Genomic DNA, 19,318 nt, shown 5'->3' on the forward strand with positions numbered 1-19,318 from the left:
TCCGACGATGACGAGACTCGAAACTTGCCTTTGAATGCGATATGTGGCACAAACTGTTATTCCCAAAGTGCATAGCGATATCTTAAAGGTCCACCTGCCGTGCGGGTTAGTTAGAACGCGAAGTATAAGCAATAACTTTACATATTTTCTAATAAATCAACTACTATCTGCTACAGCAACTATTACTGCACATTATCATACATTATCGGACTGTATTTATGACATGCTAAGACACATTTAAAAATAAAAGTGGCATGGGCTGGCCCATAGTGCTTTCCGTAGAACGTCCTGACTTTTGTTTACAGAAATGGCTCCTCCCTTCTTCATCAATAACTGGCTAGTAGGTCGACAGTGTTGACACAACATTATCCAAGACGGTATTCGACGGTTGTGTGCCAGCTAGCCAGAGATGAAACACATCTATGTACAGTAGCGAAATCAACAACAAATTGATTCCATAAGTCAGGCTGAAAGTCGCCCTATCATGCTAGCCAAGTAGGCACCCATCTATCCACCCATATAGCTAGCCATCCACTGCTAGCTACGTTAGCCTTGGCGAACCTGTTTTATGGAACGTAAACCTTCGAGGGACGTGTTGGAATAGCGCGCGGGTTTATACCCTATATTTTATCTCCAGCTTTGGAGAAACAAATCATCATGAACTGCCGCTCGGAAGTTCTGGAGGTGTCGGTTGAGGGAAGACAGGTCGACGAAGCCATGTTGGCTATGTTGCACACTATTCTGCTGCATCGCAGCACTGGGAAATTTCACTACAAGAAAGAGGGTACCTACTCCATTGGCACCGTAGGCACACAGGACATAGATTGCGACTTCATCGATTTCAGCTTTGTCCGTGTATCTTCAGATGAGCTTGACAGGGTCATAAGGAAAGCGGTGGGAGAATTTAAGGTAAGCCAAATCCATTATATAGACCCACATTTTATTGTTCATTATTGAAGTCACTGTCTCAAGAAGATAATAGCTAGAATGAACACTTGTGAATTAATCAATAAATTGATCATTAACTATAATTCATGGACATCTACTGACCTTTGAGTTTATTCTGTGGTTTACAGGATGCCTTGGGCAACTCAGGGAGTGATGGCATGGGACAAATCTCACTGGAGTTCTACCAGAAAAAGAAGTCCCGCTGGCCTTTCTCTGATGAGTGCATTCCCTGGGAGGTCTGGAGTATCAAGGTCAATGTTGTCAACCTGGCCAATGAGCAGGAGAGACAGATATGCAGAGAGAAAGTGGGCGAGAAACTGGGTGAGAAGGTGATCAACATTGTGGAGGTGATCAACCGCCACGAGTACCTGCCCAAGATGCCCACCCAGTCGGAAGTGGACAATGTGTTCGACACCAGTCTCAAAGATGTGCAGCCTTACCTGTACAAGATCACTTTCCAGATCACTGACTCACTGGGCACCTCTGTCAGCACCACCATGAGAAGGCTGATCAAAGACACCTTAGCACTGTGAGGGAGAAGATAATGTGCATTATGGCTGTGGGCTTCATTATTGACTGTGGGATGTGATTACATGGTTGATCTTCGTTAATTTGGGCACAGCCTTATACAGGCCATGTGAGTGTCTTAACCTGTATGCTTACTTACTAACACTAGAGTTAGTCTGCCACCAAAACCACCATCCAATGTCTAGTCAGAAATCCAATCAGTTTTTATTCACATTTGTGAGCGTCATTTTAGGATTTTATTTTAAATCTGTCACTAATCTCTCTTATTGACTTTGTCAATACTGAAATATGACACCTGTTTCCTGTAATAGTTGTGTATATCTGGTATAGTTTTTGCTTTTATGGTTTTTGTAAGAATAAAGTAGCCTACTGACACAAGCATGTCTGTGTGAGAGTTCTGTCTATTAAATAGGATCTATTAAGTAATTTCAAAGTAGGCACATTTTTTGTTGTGGCCTGTATTCTCTTATAATAAAGAATAATGTGTCGAGGTAGTTTCATTTTTGAAAATAAAACTTATTCAATATCACCTTATTGATTTCACATCAGTTATCTTACAAAGAAATGTTTATTTTACAATGGATTATATCCAATACTACTCCTGTATTAACAATATTTTTTATTCATTGAGGGAAAATGCTCTAGTAAGTTTTTGCCATTTACGGTGTAAATGGATTTCCTCATCTACAGAACGCATATTACTCATTCAGAGGGTGACCTTGTACAATAATGGAGAGAATTTCCATTTTCCAGAGTAATTCCAGTCTCTATATCCTCCAGAGCCACACTGGAGCATACAGTTCCCAAATTCCCTTCCTGATTCCAGCCCAAGAAATTGGTCACTGCTGTCCAAGTGACTAATTAGCTTGAAAAACATCTCTATGACCCATGGTGGTGACCATCTGTCACAGAGGAAACATTGCCATCTATTCTTTTAGTCACATTAGCTAAGCTTTCATCTGTTTTCTATTCTATGCCATAACATCTCTGGACATACCTAAATATTTTAACTAGCTCAAACATGGAAAATAAGATTGCTTGCAGTTCCATCGTGGTAACCAAAGTCAAGTGAGACTGCCCGTGTTCAACTGTAACATTGTTTCCCTATTGGCTTAGAAATGACAGATACTCATATCAACCTCTGCTGGAAACACTCCTGTGATTCAGTTTTTTTGTGCAATCCAAACAATACTGAATAAAATCACACTCCAAAACAGATACTGCATTGTCGCTCTTTATTACAGAAAGAATTCAAGCACAAAAACAGTAGAAAAACACTAACACAAAACTGCTGCAGTTCTTTAAACTAAAGCAACAATAATGCAAATATTCATTATTGCAGTGATAGCACAGTAATACTAAAAAGATCATTTTCATAAACAAACAAAATATAAGTACAAAATTAAAGGTCATACAAACACTGTCTTTCTTTCATAAATTCAGAGCACAAATATAAATACATAATTTGTTTTAACCCAACCATAGAATTCAAATAATAAAAATCCTCAAATCAAACATTCTGTAGAATACAGATGTCTGCAATTACTGTGGTCCCCTCCATAAATGTACAAACTATGTTTCAGAGGTTACAGATCAATCATGAAACTAACAAATCATTGATTTAAAAAAAGAAAATCTTGTAAATATAAATCATCTATTACTGATTGAATTTACAATCACGACAACCACAGCAAAAGTACACACTTGTATAAGAATTAGAATACCATATAAAAGGTCTAGAATGCAAACAAAATACACAATCATGGATTCTGACTCTGTTATACAGTCTGTTATATAGGGAAGTCATTTTTCAAATTCTAACTTTCCCCAAGGGCAACAGGCTTGCTATCACATGTCTCCTTATTAATTCTTTGAACATTTCTTGGCTCAAGTTGTAAATCAACTTCAATGCCTGAGAAAAAAAAATCTGAAAGGACCTATATTGTGCTTTAATGCTGAACAAAGAATCTCAGGTTGCATAAGTGGCCATCACTAAAGGTTACCAGTAATTATCAACCACACAAAAGCAATTGTATTATTTGCCATACTGGTATTGACATTGATAGATGAATACTGATTCAATACCCATGTCCTTGTGTGCCATCATTTTGTAATATTTTAAAACCTCAAAACGCCAAATCTATCACGCACCACACTCAGTATGCAGGTCATGATTTCCATATTCTTTACAGAATAATGAAATGATGATCTGTTTAATGAGTGATATTTAAGACCTACTGTATTCTCTCTGAACCTATAAAAAAGTAGGCTATGCGTGACTTAAAAATGGGATGTTCTTCTGGCCTTGCCTTGTACAGAGAGGTTTTTAAGTATAAAGAGATGCTACAAGATTTTTGATTAATTAAACATTTTGGCTTAAGTGTTGATTGTATTGTTCATGATATAATGTTAATGGATTTCTTATCTGATTAGACGACACAGTCCTTAGTTTAAGGCCAACAAACTTTTGCAAAATAAGTGTTTGCTCATGGTAGTGAAGAGGTGTGCCTCTCTCTGTCCTATCAGGTAATTTCTTAAGGTAAGGCCCAGGTAATTTCTTGAAAATAATTGTTCTATTTCTACCTGTTTTTGGCTTGTGAGCGCTCATTTTAGAACTAGTAGGTGAAAATATTTTTTTAAATCCTGTAACATCTCTTTAAGTGACATTGGGGTTTTGGGAGCATAACATTGATTTGTATCAAGGTATTTGTAGCAAATGAGTACAGTTAAATGCTGATAGCAGCTACAATCAAGGTAACAAACCAGTACAGAATAATCACCTAGAGACTAATCATCTCACACCCAATAGCTCCCATTTACTGAGCATAGAGGTAAAATTAATCAAACTCAATAAATGTAAGGGAACTTAAAAGAAGACATTTAGTCAGAGGAAAATATTTCCAAAAACATTTGGGGTCAAATACTGCACAGGTATTTCCAGTTCTTATGCTCTTAATTGTTCTTTGGTCTTATTCATTTGTATTAGCCTACCTACTTTTTAAATGAAATGTCGCTGAGGCAATAAAGAAATAGGAAATAATGAGTCAATTTGTAAATAATTATTAGGCAAACATATGAAATGGAATGGAGAGAATCCAAAAGAAAAATATTCACACAAGCAATTAATGTATGCTTGAGCAATAGTCTATATATCCTTGATATCTGAAACATTTAAAAATAATCTAAATAACCAACACATTTCAGAACATGTTCCCCTAAATATATGATGGATACTAAACAGTGTTACAAAGTGCATATAAATGATGTGATGCTCGAGGCCACTAATATCACCTTGTTAATCAACAGCAAAAAAACAAATTCACACATTTGCAAAAGCACTTAACTGATCTTGAATTGTACTGCTAGTCCTAAATAAAGCACTTTCTTGAATTAAAAAATGTACAGGTGCGAACAACTCAAGGAGGGGATCTAAAAGAGATTTGGTACTAATCTAATGTCAAAGGCAGAGAATGTTAGCAATTTTAACAAGCTGATGAATAGGCGAATAGTAATTCATTGCACACATTCACTTTCACACCTCTATGCCAATGCACATGGCCACTCGAAATATAACATGAAGGCAAGCCAACTACAAACGGCAATAGATACATTCAAAATCTTTCCTGTGTAGACTGAGTCTATTGTAAATGATTTATTATGCTAACGTGAGCAAAAAATCAAAGGAGCTCAGGCGCAATCAAAGGAGCTCAAGTGCTTCAGTGACGCACACTTATATGTGGCTGTGGCTCTGCTCATGGCTCCAAAGACTAAAGGCAGTCTTGAAAGTTCTATGGCAGAGCTTGCACATGTACTGCCTCTTAAATGTAAGGGCTGAGAGAGAGGGGGCATGATAAAAAAGCGTGTCTGATTCCTGAGGAGTGAGAGGACTTTCCACACTATCTGTCTTGGGTAGGGGGCTGCTGTCTTGTCTTTCCATCTCAGGCCTCTTGGTCATGGTCATTGACGAGCTCCCAGGCTCCTCCTCTTCAGCAACCACTGCAGCCACTGGCCCAGTTTGTGCTGTTTTAGGTGGAGAAGCTTGTGGGGCAGGACACCCAGTAACTTGAGTGGCCAGGGGTGGTGAGGGGGAAGGAGATGAAGGGCGTCTGTCAACCTCTCTAGCTCCAAGTTCATCTGAGGCGGACATATGGGACTGAAAGTGGCTCCAAAGTCGAAAGTTGGTCCTGAAGGCTTTGTGGCAGATATGACAGATGAAGGGTTTAATGTGGCAGAGCAGCTCCTGGTGCCGCTCCAGGTCTTTGTGGGCACCAAAGAGTTTGCCACATTTTTCACATGGCCACACCCCTGACTCCTCAGGCTCAACAGTGGCAGTCACAATGTTCTCCCTCTCACTCACAGCCTCCTCCATTGGCTCCTCCTTCACTGTCAGCTCTCCATGATGCTGGCCCACACTCAGGTCCTCAGGCACGAATGATGAAGAGTCCTCTGAGTCGAACATGGGCGGACCTGAGGAGTCGCTGTAAATTATGTCTTCTTTGCCCTTCTCAGCCCCCACAGGCTCCTGGGTATGAGGTGGCCCTCCTCTGAGAAGGTCAGACACCTCTCCATTGTTCTCCTGACGGCTGAGGGTCATCTGCTCCTTAACAGTCATCATATTGTGGTTGTGGACCTCCACCTGGTGTCGCCATATGCTGAAGGAGGACTTGAAGGTCCGCATGCACTCCAGACAGGTCAACTTCTTGTACTTGCAGTGTGCTTCATGGTCTTTTTTTACTTCTGGACTTGAGAACCGGAGACCACAGTATGGGCACACGGTGGCATGTCTACAGCCCCTCTCGTGGTCTCCCTGCTCGAAGAGAGAGGACAGTTTTTCATTGCAGAGCCTGCAGGAGTAAACCTCTGTGCCTGTGTTCTCCTTCTGCAGAACAGTCTGGTCCTGCCTTTGAATGAGTCTGCACTCTCTCTCCGTCTCTTGGTCAGCTATCTCAGCAGGGTGCGTCCTCAAATGCTGTTTGAACTGAGACTGAAACACAAATGTTTTCCCACAGTAAGGGCATATAAAACTTGACCGTGACCTTCTTTTGGTAAAGGATTGAGTTTGCAAACCCTGCTTATTCCTCCTGAGCTTCATGAGCAAGGCTTTCTTTATTTCTCTCTCCCGCACAATATCAATCAGCTTTCTCTGAAACTTTTCATCCAGTACTGAGTAGGAACTGGAGGATGAAGCTGGGTTTTGTACTACTCCATGCTGGGTTTGGCAGTGGGTCCAAACTTTGAAGTTGGTATGGAAGCGCTTGTGACAGATGTCACAAGCATACGGCTTCTCTGGGTTGTGATACATGTTAACATGGCGGTGCAGTCCAGCATTGGATCGGAAAACTTTCAAACAGTTCCAGCATTTAAACATTTTGCTCTGCTTGGTCTCACCAGTGTCTTCTTCATTGTCATCCATGTTGTGAGGCACAGATTCTGACATGTCGTTATCAAGTGGGAAATTATGTTCATTCATCCCTCTGGACTTTTTAAATGGGTACCTTCTGTTGTCTGTCCTCCCCTTTCTCTTTCCAGAGAGATTGAGAAATGGCCTGGGATCATGGTCAAAATTAATTTGTAAGTCTTTGAAGTTAACTGGCAAATTATCCCCAACTGTGATTCGAATTATGTCAGAGGGGTCAGAAAGTGGGCTGCTGGGTTCTGTTTTTACATGAACCTCGTCTCCCTGAGTGTCATCTTCATCATACCTACTGTGGTGCCTTGACCTGAGAATCAATGGTGGGCCACTTTTTGAAGTGTGTATGTGCTCTGATGACTGAGACCCTGCTGTTTTTGCCATCATCTTAACAACGGTCTGTTCCCGATTCTGCAGTTCTTTGAGTTCAAGTGTTGGGGAGAAGACTGGGACAGGACTGTCCATGGATAACGATCTGCGAAGCAGGCTTTTTATGAGGGGGCCACTCCTGTCAATGGTCTGACTAGACTCTCCTGTCTGACTCTGAAAGGGTGGTTTGAGGCTGTAAATGGGCTCCAGTTCTTCTTCTTTTGTAACTAGATCATAGTCTGTCTGTAACACAACATGCTTTATTTGCGCTTCACTGAAGGAGACTGAGGAGGTAAGCTGTGGCCTCACTGATGATACTGTGTGTGATGTCTTCCCCTTTAGGATGGAGGTATATGAACTTATGGGCTTACTATCAGAGCTCTCACTTGACTCAGCTGATAATCTTAGGATGGACGCAGTGCTCCTGGCTGATTCATTCGTTTTTTTGTGCCCTGAGGGTTGACCATGCTCTCTGACAGAGTGGGCTGATGATACCCCCTCAGATGCTACAGGAGGGGTCTGTTTCAGTGTTTTACCATGATAATTTGAGCTGCTCTGGCGCACAATAACACTCCTCTGCTGACAGTCATTGTCATCTTCCTCTGAAAAGGACAGCCTTTTTCTGGAGACACAGTAGGACACATTAGGCCTTGTTGCCATAATGTTGGTCAGGAAGGGGATTCCTAGACTGTAGCCCAGCTCCTGGATTGCTGCCAGGCTGCCTTTGTCCACAAAGAGGGAGGATGAGTAGATGTAATTCAGCACTATTTCAAAGGCATCAGGCTCACAGAAGTCCAGCTGTACCACCTTGTGGGACTCTGAGTCCCTCCGTGTGAACAGGGATTGGAAATACTCACTGGTGGCTGCGAGAACACTCCTGTGGGCTTGGTATCTCTGATCCCCGACAAGCAAGACTATGTCACAGAGTTGTCCCCTCAGGCGCTGCTCATTGAGCATGCCGAGCAATGAGAGGGTATGTGAGGGGTTACTGTAATGCACCAGGCTCTCCATACTGACTGTAAGGCAAGCAAAGACAAGATAATGTTACTGTCAAATACAATTGCAATCCATTTTTTAAATAAATGTCTGACTGAATGCTGAAAAGACCAAAGTTGCTCAAAGTGGGAAATTCAAAACTTTAAAATTATTTAAAATATGTACATTTTCATTAAAACATTTTGCAGGTGTGATAGAAAAGACATTTTCTATCATTAGCTGTGGAGATCACTCAAATTGTGTGAGAGAAGTCAAGAACAGATCAAACGTCTCCTGTTCCATTCATGCGCTGTGTGTCAGTGAATTTTGTAGATCAGCTACTGTATTTATATGTGGTGTGAGCGCAAATAACATGACGCATGCGCATGTTCTACGTCGATTACCTCATGCTTTCAGAAGACAGGACATACCGTATTTAGCGAGGACGCAACGTTGGCGAACTAGGCACGGCAATCTCCATCCCACACAATAAATAATCGTATGCCTAATATAGCCTACCATTTCAGCAAAGTTACAACGCTGCGACAACTGAATGTGTCTGTAGGGAAGTCGGGGGAGCATTAGATCATCTGCAAGACGTGGCTAAATTCCTGATGACACATAACTTCAGCTGTAATAGGCAGCCTAATCGGCTCTAGAGACAAGCAACATAAATCAAATAAAAACAAAGACGCGGTAGTATGTTACAGTGTGTCACGTATGGTGATATCACATGATCACATGGTATTACAAATGTTTCCGAAATTAGAAAAGTTGCATCGATGCTGCGCATTTTGAGGTTTCATTCGAACCATGCAAATCTCTCAGAATCAAAACACCAGGCTCGAGTAAGAAAGTGGTCATTGAGCGTGCGCACACACCCGCTCCTGTCCTCTTATTTCGCCAGCGCAGACGCAGCATTTACAAGCAAACACAGGGCAGTTGCTTGTGAGGTTTTTTAGGAAAGAATGAGAAACCCCCGCCGAGTTACGTCAGGAGAAAAAGCTTTTCCCCAAACAAGATTCACAATACAAGGCACTACCGTCAGATAATCTCAATCAAAGTAGTTTTGTGGCTACCTAAACTTACCCTTGAGTGCTATTCCTATTCCGACGGAGCACCCTAAGAAGACTTTATATCAGAATTCTGTTGAGTGTGTGGTAGTCGTGATTCCATCCATCTTGAATTTGACGTCATCCCACTCCAGGGATGAGGTCATCGCATAGAACGCTCGTCACGTGCACTGCGCTCTGATAGGCTGTTTATATACTGTGGGCGTGCGTGACAGGCAGAATTTATGAGAGACCAGCTTAAAGGGACAGGTTATTTTTTTCATTCTGAGAAATAAAATTTCATTGGAAGAATATGGACATGAAATACCCTCTTATCCATACAACAAAAGAGTCTCAGTTATGCAAACACTCAATATTCTATTGACAATACTGTGATTAATCTCTATTCTTTAAGAATGTATTTCATTGAATTGGTTCTACATAATCATTTAGTTCACAAATAATTTTGACTATTTGTGAAAACAATAGATATATAAGGTTATAGGTTATGTACCCACTTTTAAAAAAAATCCCACTGAAACTAATTAAACTGATATCATTATAAAGACATGTCACTATACGTCTGCTCAATCTCATTACTGTTGCCCAGGGGAAACCTGTTGCTCTGTTTACCTGGCCAACTAGCCTCATCCTGGAAAGCTTTCAGGTACCTGGCAACCATGTGACCCAACCACTGTTGTTTAAGAGTAAGTCCATCTATACATATGATCTGTGTATGGCTATAAGGACTGTATTGTGTCTTGGAACACTATGACCATGATGCTGCTGTCAGGTGAGACCTAGTGGTTGTTTAACTGTAACTCACATGATGTTTGTTTTGTGTCACTCAGGTTTTAGCACTCCTCTTCACTGAGCACCTCCCAGCAGCACAGCCTGCATGGCTGGGTACTTCAATAGGTCTACATCATTAATCCCTATTACTGAAGCTTTTTTAATTGGACTCATTTTCACACCACATTAGATATGTAGAAGATCCCCCAGGCGTTGTGTCAAATGCCTAGAATGAGTATGCTGTGATAAGTGAATCGAGAGAGATAGAGATATTTTAAATCAATTGAGGGGTGAAAAATAAGCTCTTGCATTTTCAGTCATTTAGGATAAACCACAAACAAACACAAGCATTTCAAAAAGTCCACAAGTAAAATGTTCTCTCTTAGAAAGTATAGTCCCAAAACAAACTAACAGAAGATCAATGAATAACCGATTCATCGTTTCAACCGATAATCGATTCATGAATAGTCTGTTACCCTATAAGGTAGAGTGAGACTCAGGATGGAGCACAGTGATGTGGAGACTCTCACACCACCTCTCATCTCTCTCTCTCTCTCTCTCTCTCTCTCTCTCTCTCTCTCTCTCTCTCCCTCGATGCTAATGCCTGCCGGAGGTTGTGAGTGAGGAGATCAGAGCAAACTCTGCCATGGTTACCTGAGTGGAAACCAAGTCACCTGGGACAGTCACTGCAGCTCTTCCCAGCGTTCACCTCTACCCCTCTGGCTTCACAAACATGTTGTTTGCTGGCACTGACAGAGCCCAGTCCTGACACAACTGGTACACAAAAAGCATTGTGTACAAGGCCCTACTGCCTCTTTTTGGTCCTGGCCATAACTGATAACTGGATATAACTGGCTATAATGAGTCATAATTCACACATCCAACAGACTAGGATGCATAAATTACTCCAAATACATTATTCAAAATTGAATAACAAAATTATTGGTGATAAAACCAAGAGACATTCTTAAATGCATTAAAAGGGAAGACTTTGACTATAATGACTACAGCCATGTGCATAGATACAGGCATATACTCCCTCCATTAACAGTAATATTATTCTACAGGTGTCACAATGTGGTACACTGGGGACTCTGGGAACGGAGGAGGAGGAGAGGAGTGGGTCACAGAGGGTGAGCACTGAGTACAGTTCCCAACACATTAGTTCTGAAAATGCATGTGCAGGATGGTCATTGAAAAAGTGGGGTATCAGATATATTCAAGATGAGTTGGATGTTCTCTCCATGGCTGGCCGTGGTCTTCCTGGGTATCTGTAGGGGACACAATACCTTGTTTGAAGGTAGGCGAATCAGCAGATTAAATCATAGTGATATGATGAATAATTTATGATACTGTGGATGCTCTACTGCTTCTGCTGTCGTGTCTTCACCAATGTTTTGTCTTTATACAGATAAACAAGAGACGGTAATATTTCATTATTAGTAAGAAAATCAAATATATGACCATGGTTAAACCTATAGGCGGACCATTGGCTAAATCTCTGATCTGGTTGAGGCAGAAGTAACCTTGTTTGTTGTTTGTTGTTTGATTTGTACATTCCAGTCAATTAATTATGCAAACATGAAATAGTGTGTATTTGTAACTGCTTGAAATATCCAAACCATTTGCCTTTTAGAGCTCAATCATAAAATCATGGAGGTTTATAGATTTCTTTCCAAATAACTTTATTTTCAGGGTATGACCTGTCTATGTCCAGCTATCATCTGTGCACTGGACATGAGACCACGGTGGTGAGTAGAGTGTTGTCCTATAAGACCCCCTACACAGAGAGGAGACTCTGTGGAGGCTGGCTGCCCTGGAAGACCTGTGAGGTCACTCTCTACAGAACAGCCTATCGGACCAAAAACACAAGTGTCACCAAGGAGGTTATAAGGTGCTGCGATGGCTATGAACAAGTGGGCAGCTACTGCACTTTACGTGAGTATTGTAGGCTTTTATTTTGGCGGTAGCTCTGAAAATTAAAGGAAATGAGGAGATGTATTTGAGGAAGATATTCTCCAGTTTGGTCATCTGTTGAGGACTCAAATGAGGACTCTAATGACAATTAATGTAGCACCATCACACATACTAGTCATGGTGACTCTTTTTATGCAGTATTAATGCGGTATTACACAAAGAACACCAGATGGGGCTGTGGTACAAAGACACTGGTGTTTTCATTATGTTACCCCAGTGCTCTTTTATGCATTTGGTTTTTTATTCCCAATTGATAAAGCATTGAACAGAAGTGGTGAGTTCACAGCCAAGCCAGGCTTCTGTCCTGAGGCAGAGGTGGCACCCAGGGGCGGTGGCTGTGAATGGGACACAGACTGTCTAGGGTGGCAGAAATGCTGCCAGGCAGAGGGCATCTCTAACTGCACTGACCCTGGCCCTGCAAGTGAGTACAGATCCCAAGATCTGTTTCCTGATGACCTATCAGCATGTCCTTTATTGGTATTATATTAACATGAATGCTTATCTTTTTTGGTAAAGTGAAGCTTAATTTAGAACTACAGTTATGTAATATCACACAATACAAATACACTAAATCACTATTTCTATTTACCTTAGGCAGCAGAGTATGGTGTTTCAATGTCACTGTAACAGTCAAAACAGATTACAAGCGACTGATGTCCATGGACGGGGGAATCCTGAACCACACAAGGCTATTGTACTCAATGGTATGCTGTCTAATTTATCTTACAGTATTCTTTAAGAATCAAGTCTTGTCATTGTCTGACTGTACCCAGGACCATGATCACTTGATTATCCTTAATGTTCTACAGGTGACTGGTGCCCTGGACTCTCCTGATGTCTCTGTGTACTACATCAGCTCATGGCCTGTAGGTCCATTCAAAACCTCCTCCTCTCTGCTGATTAGCTCCCCTGAAGCTCTCTTCCTGTCCAACATTACCACAAAGCTCCATCTGCTCCTCAAACACATTGAGGAAATCTCCTCAGTGTCAGTGGAAGGTAAGGGGGATACTATGGGACATATAGAAATGTTTTGTAATGTCTATCTGTCAGTGTATTAGACTTGTTGGGTGTTCTTGTGGGTGTGATTTTTGTGACAGAATTTGACTCATGTTACTGAGAACACTGTGTTCAGGAAAAGCTGACTAAGTGTCCCCGAGCCTCCATTTCCCTTTACACTCATCTGTGAGATGTTTCCTGTTAGAACGGAAAAACTGGTCATTAACACACACTCACAATATTGCAGAAACACACACACACACACACACACACACACACACACACACACACACACACACACACACACACACACACACACATACGTGATGACACATAGGACACATGAGGACACAAGACACACACAAGAGTTTGTATTGCATGTACCAATGAAACATACTAGGTACATACATCAGATGTAGATGAATGTATCTATGCAGCTCTCAGTAGCTGCTCTCCTCAGACAGACTGTACCAACACAGAGGGCTCATACAGCTGCAACCCCAACAACACAGGGGTACACTGTCAAGGTAAGTCTGTGAGGGATCCACTGTCAAAACTGTGTGTGTGTGTGTGTGTGTGTGTGTGTGTGTGTGTGTGTGTGTGTGTGTGTGTGTGTGTGTGTGTGATCATCTTAGAAAAAGAAAAAACCTACATGAAAATCTTACTTTCTTTGTATCTGTTTTCTTTTTAGCTGCACCAATAAACACTACTGGTAATCATTGTCAAGGGCTGAATGGTTACCCTGTGACCACCACCATGGTCACAGAGAGGTCACCCAACAGCACCAGTTATCAGCCCACGGTCTCCACTGAGCTCCCTACAGCCACAGCTACAGTCAGTGAGCACCCACTGGTCACTGACCTCATCACTGCGATGCCGAACTCTACCCATACTCCACCAACCACTACACATGACCCAGGCAGAGCCAGCACTAGGTGGACCAGCAACATGTCTGAGATCAGTCCAACATTCACAACATGGGACACTGACCGAACCTCTAACTGGTCTGAAACCACTGCAATTTGGAGTAACTCCACCTCAGTCAAGTACATTAACACCACCACCAGCCTAGCGGTCTCCCCCCCTGCCTCCTCTGGACCAGAGGCGACCAGCATGGAGCATACTGTGGCAGTGTCTCAGAGTGTGGCAACATCCACTTGCTGTATGTAAACAGATCACGTATTCTTTCCAAATTGTAAAAGGCACAATTGAAAGCATTTTGGCTCCCAATACAGTCATTACTCAATTCCAAGCAACTAAGATGATGTGGTTAGTAAGATGAGTTTTGATGTTGAAGGTGGCTGGTCTATACAGATCACTACAACACTGACAACGGTCTCCCCTCTCCCTCAGATATCACTCCTCTCACCAACCTGCATACTACCAATGTCAGTGGCTCATCCTTCTGCTTGTCCTGGACTAGCCAATCCCAGAGTGGGCTCATGTTCCTGGTGGTCCTAATGCAGGGGTCAGAAGTCAAGCGTACCATGGAGACAAATCTTACAGTCTGGGAGGTGACAGGAGTGCAGTCTGGGGTTCTTTACAATGTCATTGTCACTCCCTGTGCCTGTGGGAGCCAGGGGACAAGCCTACAGCTGCATGTTAAGACAGGTGAGAGCCATGGGCAGAAAGTGTTCTATAGGTAAACTCTCAGATTGTTTTCTAAATGTTTTTATTTGTCACCTTTCGCCAGTTGCTGGCCCAGAGATTTGTGGCCCAGAGTAAGCCTCCGTCCAAAGCCATCAGAGGATTGACCAGAGGAAACCTTCCGTTATTTATAACATACTGACCAAATGATATCACAGAAGCACTTTCACATTGTGCTTACTGGTGCTGGGAAGCAACTTTTCCAAGGGGAAGTGGTGTACTGATTGAATACCTATCCTATCTACAGCTGCAAAGACACTTGGAGCAACAGCTCGCCTGACCAACATGAACTTCACTGATGACCTGCTGGACCCCAATAGCCAGGCCTATCAGAATCTCACTCGTAGTATTGAGGAAGAGGTAGGAGGGTACTACACTTCTACACTATGCATCTAAATGCATGTTTCAAAATGGTTTGCTAAGGGCAAAAATATTTTTCCTCTCTCACCATGGAAACATGGAATGAATAAGTGATTTAAAAAAGCAAAAAAGAAATCCCATAGTCATAGTTCCTACAACACATTGTTCCTTCAGCACAACACAGCACTGACATAAAGACAAACACAGTGAACATCAAATCACCCACACTGAACCATGATCCTCCTTCTGTCCCAGATCCAACTGTCACTGCCCCCTAATATCCTGGTCCTGGTGGTCTCAGGAGATGTGAGAGTCCAGATCACAGGCCTGTTCCCTGGCAGTGTGATGGTGAACTTTACTATTGTCTTTACACCCAGCCAGACTTGGGACATCATGAATGTGTCCTCAGCTCTGATGGCCTCCCTGCAGAACAGTTCTATATACACTGTGGACAGTAACAACACAAGCATAAATGGTACGCTGCCTTTATTGTGTATTCACATAGCATTGTGTCTTTAACAACTCTAACAGTCAATTGTTCAGAATACTTTGAGGAAATAAATGCATAACTTTAACTCTCTGTTAGCATTTTCAAACATATTTAGTGATATAAATTTGCATGTGTAAACTTATGCAAGGCCAGATGTGTTTTGTCCCCAACAGACTTTGATGAGTGCTCTTCAGGGGAAATGGACTGTTCCCCATGGGCAATGTGCATTAACACCTGGGGCTCCTACAGCTGTGTCTGCCTGGATGGATACACAGACACAAACCCCACAAGACCTGGGCAAGCCTGTCAAGGTGGGCAAAGAAATCTGACAGTCAGGAAACTTAACACTTTCTCACTCGAATCTCTCTACCTGTAATTTTCATGTTCTTTGCCTTACAGCATCTTTGACTACAACCACACAGATAATGTCCATCACTACACCAGTCCAGATGACCACAGCTTCAGCTGCAACCATAACCACTACATCAGTTACAACTACAAGTAACACTCCAGTTGCAACCACAACCACGATCAATAATACAGTTACAACCATCACCAACCCTGCCATTACATCCATCAAAACAGTTAGAACCACAACTCCACTTACAGCCACTATTCCAGTTACAATAACATCCTCTACTCCAGTCACAACCTCAACCACTATACCAGTTACAACCAAGACCATCACTGAAGCTACCACAATAACTACCGTGCTCGTAACAGCAATTCAGGTGTCCCACACTGAATCCATTACCGTGGAGTGCAGGGCCAGTGCCATCACAGTGACAGTGGCCAGGGAGCTGTTGGTGGCAGAGCACATCATCGACAGTGCCCTGTACCTGGGCATAAGGGACTGTGGCATCAATGGCGGGAACAGCAGTCATGCCCAGCTGACGGTGGCATGGGACGAGTGTGACACCCAGGTGTTACATGTGAGTTCCTAGCGGGTGCCACCACCCCCCTGTGTTGCAACAAGTACAATCTCTGATAGGGTTTTACTGTCTTCACGATCTGATGAAAAGGAAAACAAATAACCCAAATCCCTGTTGATTTTTGAATTTCAGAACAGCACTCACTACACAGCCAAGGTGACTCTGTTGAACTCCATGAGCCCCATGCTTTGGCCTGATGGCTCTGTGAGGGTGCCCACGATACGCCTGAAGGTGCCCATCTTGTGTACCTACAGGAGGAGCATCCTCATCTCCACGGGTTACAGCCCTACAGGGTAAGCTCTGCCTGGTGCCATGGTTACCCACTGCCATCATCACCCCCACCGTTTTACTCCCACCAATCACAGCTAGATGGATGACTTACACCTAGAATCAATTTACACAACTGTACTCAATTCATTGTACAGTCTTGGGGTTTCCCTCTCATTGACACACAATGTGTTTTAGAATATACTGTATGTATCAGAAATATTTACAATTATGTTTCAATATATCCTCATATATTCTAATCATTCATTTGTGAACAGGTACAATATGATCAAAGATGCCATCATGGGATCAGGGATGTTTCATGTGACTGTCCAACTCCTGAATGGGACCTCCCCTCTCCCTCAGAACTATACTCTTGCCTCAGATGAGGACGTTGTGGTGGAGGTCAGCGTTAACACCTCTGTGGAGCAGATCAAGGTGGTCATCAACAAGTGCTGGGCCACCCAGACCAGCGATCCCACTGAACCAACAACATATGTGTTCCTGGAGAACAGGTCTGTGTTTCAGTGATTAGTAGATTGGAATGTTGAATAAATTACTTTAGTCTCGACGGCTGTAATTTAGCGTTGAGACTGGTATTTATTCCTCCTGAAAATTGACATTAAAGATTGTCTAGATGTTTTCCAAATAATCTGATAGTCTCCTTTGTCTCCTCTGTTTAGCTGTCCACTCCCACACACCTACACCACAGTTCTACAGAATGGCAACTCCAGCAAGTCTCGTCTCTCCCTGCGCATATTCTCCTTTGTCAACCTGAATGCCATCTACTTGCACTGTCAGATTCAGATATGCATAGAAACTGGCTCAGCCACCTGTCAGCCGGTGAGTTTTGATCTAGACCAGGGGTGTCAAAGGGGGCCACTTTTTTCTACTCCAAGGTCTGGAGGGCCCCACGGCACACACGAGTCATGTAAAAAAATAGTTCTCAGACATGATATATTATAAAATTATGTTTAAGGTTGCATTATCATGCCTGCACAGGTTGTACATGGTGGTAGTCATTCTGTTTTATATTCAAATGTAAAAAATAAATAATCTCTCACAAATCTCTCTAGATATGTAGTGGGGTCAAAATGTTTTGTGTTTGATGCTCATAAAAATGCTCTAATTTGATTTGGTACTTTAAGCAGTTTTCCCATTTTTCAGGACTGCACTGAACGGACGGAGAGATTTTCCAATTCAATTGGAACAGCAAAAGCCACCTGTGGACCATTTTTCAGATCAGATGAAGGTGACTACTCCAATATGATTAAATTGATGAAAGGCTGTACTGCTTAAACTAAATGACTACTTCTGATGATATTACAATTTGATATGCACATCCACTACATTTAGGAAGTGTTAGCAAGTTACATACATGTTGAGCTAGTATGGTAATCAACGGTTTATTTTGAGGACTTCATCTATTAGTATATGTTTTCTGACAGGATCCAACAAAGAGAAAGCTGATACTCTTCGTCTCGTTGGCTACAGCTTACTGGGAATAGGTCTGTCTCTCCTCTTTCTTGGAAGTCTAGCTTGCTTGTTCTTCTATCACAGGAAGCGGATCGGACACTACAACTTCAGCCTCAAACCCAAACAGGAGAACTTCACCTATCATGTTTTTGATACCTAGGGTGTTCTACCAGTAATGGAACGCCTGCAATTTGAGAAACTTTGTAGAGATATGTCTCGTTTTCAGTGATCAAGAGGTCTATAGAGACATCATTTGATAAAAAAAATCAGGGTATATTATAGAGCAATACCTACAACTTGTGCACAATTGTTGGCTGTAATCATTCATTTAGCAAACCTCAAGGCCTCTGAAATGAGGTATGCTCACTTTTTATTTAATAATATCAACACTGCACCATTGATACTTTAAACCTAACACATATGAATGCAAAGAACCTTTTTGCCTACTAGTTGAACAACTATGTTACATCTCTGTATAGCTAATGACAATGTACAGTATCTATGCTCAGCTGCAGTCAGTTTATTACTGATATTTTTCTATATAGGTATTTGAGAAATACACCATTCATGTGAGTACATTGTCTTTTATGTTATTGTCCTTCTACTGTCTGTTGTAAACTCGATACCTAGAGCTCTCAGGAAACATTCAACTACTCCACTGAATCAACATGATAATAAAGCCATATAAAAGAAATGGACATGTCTGATTTGGCATACGGACGGTCTTGTATGTTCTGTTCTTATGAAGGAGAATTAGCTGTGAATGCGTCTCTACAGTATTTCTGCCTCTAAAGCACTGTAATGATCTAGGCACTAGAGGATGCTGTTGTGTTGTCAGTCATTGCATGAGAAGACCACTTCGTACATGTTGTTGCAGGAACAAAAACAGACTTAGTTTTTTTGCATTGTTATCGAGAGACATTATGTGAAAAGCAAGGCTGTAAGGCCTTCTATGAGAAGCAGTCCCTGGAGACCTGTGTGGCAGGAGACCTGTGTGGCATCTGTGTGGATGAGGGCTCACACAAAACCCCACCCCCAATTAACCCGTTCAGCCTTCCCGTCTGCTCACTGGCAAACCGTCTCCATGGCAACACCCCTG

General features: G+C 42.2%; 3 protein-coding genes across 3 annotated transcripts; 2 read left to right on the forward strand and 1 right to left on the reverse strand.

Moving 5' to 3' along the window:
- Nucleotides 1–333: 333 nt before the first annotated feature.
- atg101 (autophagy related 101) lies at nt 334–2,655 on the forward strand. Its single transcript, XM_083696515.1, has 2 exons — nt 334–909; nt 1,077–2,655. Exons 1-2 carry the CDS (start codon nt 658–660, stop codon nt 1,479–1,481), a joined length of 657 nt encoding a protein of 218 aa, XP_083552641.1. The 5' UTR covers nt 334–657; the 3' UTR covers nt 1,482–2,655.
- Nucleotides 2,656–2,709: 54 nt separating this feature from the next.
- Nucleotides 2,710–8,266, reverse strand: zbtb21 (zinc finger and BTB domain containing 21; the record flags this gene model as incomplete). Its single annotated transcript, XM_083690117.1, has 1 exon — nt 2,710–8,266. One exon carries the CDS (start codon nt 8,264–8,266, stop codon nt 5,207–5,209), a length of 3,060 nt encoding a protein of 1,019 aa, XP_083546243.1. The 3' UTR covers nt 2,710–5,206.
- Nucleotides 8,267–11,149: 2,883 nt separating this feature from the next.
- umodl1 (uromodulin-like 1) lies at nt 11,150–18,379 on the forward strand (the record flags this gene model as incomplete). Its single annotated transcript, XM_083665157.1, has 18 exons — nt 11,150–11,207; nt 11,770–12,012; nt 12,311–12,472; nt 12,646–12,755; nt 12,861–13,047; nt 13,485–13,574; nt 13,739–14,209; nt 14,401–14,658; nt 14,942–15,054; nt 15,310–15,529; nt 15,718–15,859; nt 15,944–16,045; nt 16,311–16,476; nt 16,609–16,769; nt 17,022–17,258; nt 17,427–17,586; nt 17,911–17,995; nt 18,192–18,379. The coding sequence occupies 18 exons, from the start codon at nt 11,150–11,152 to the stop codon at nt 18,377–18,379; spliced, it is 3,153 nt and encodes a 1,050-aa protein (XP_083521283.1).
- Between the last annotated feature and the right edge of the window lie 939 nt (nt 18,380–19,318).

The sequence above is a fragment of the Argentina silus genome, assembly GCF_951799395.1.
Source record: "Argentina silus genome assembly, chromosome: 2".
NCBI lineage: Eukaryota > Metazoa > Chordata > Actinopteri > Argentiniformes > Argentinidae > Argentina > Argentina silus.

What these genes read in the sequence shown, in the direction of transcription:
- atg101 (XM_083696515.1), top strand. Translation starts at nt 658, where the DNA reads ATGAACTGCCGCTCGGAAGTTCTGGAGGTGTCGGTTGAGGGAAGACAG. An exon ending in AAGCGGTGGGAGAATTTAAG is followed by an intron (nt 910 to 1,076) that starts GTAAGCCAAATC and finishes TGTGGTTTACAG; the next exon opens with GATGCCTTGGGCAACTCAGG.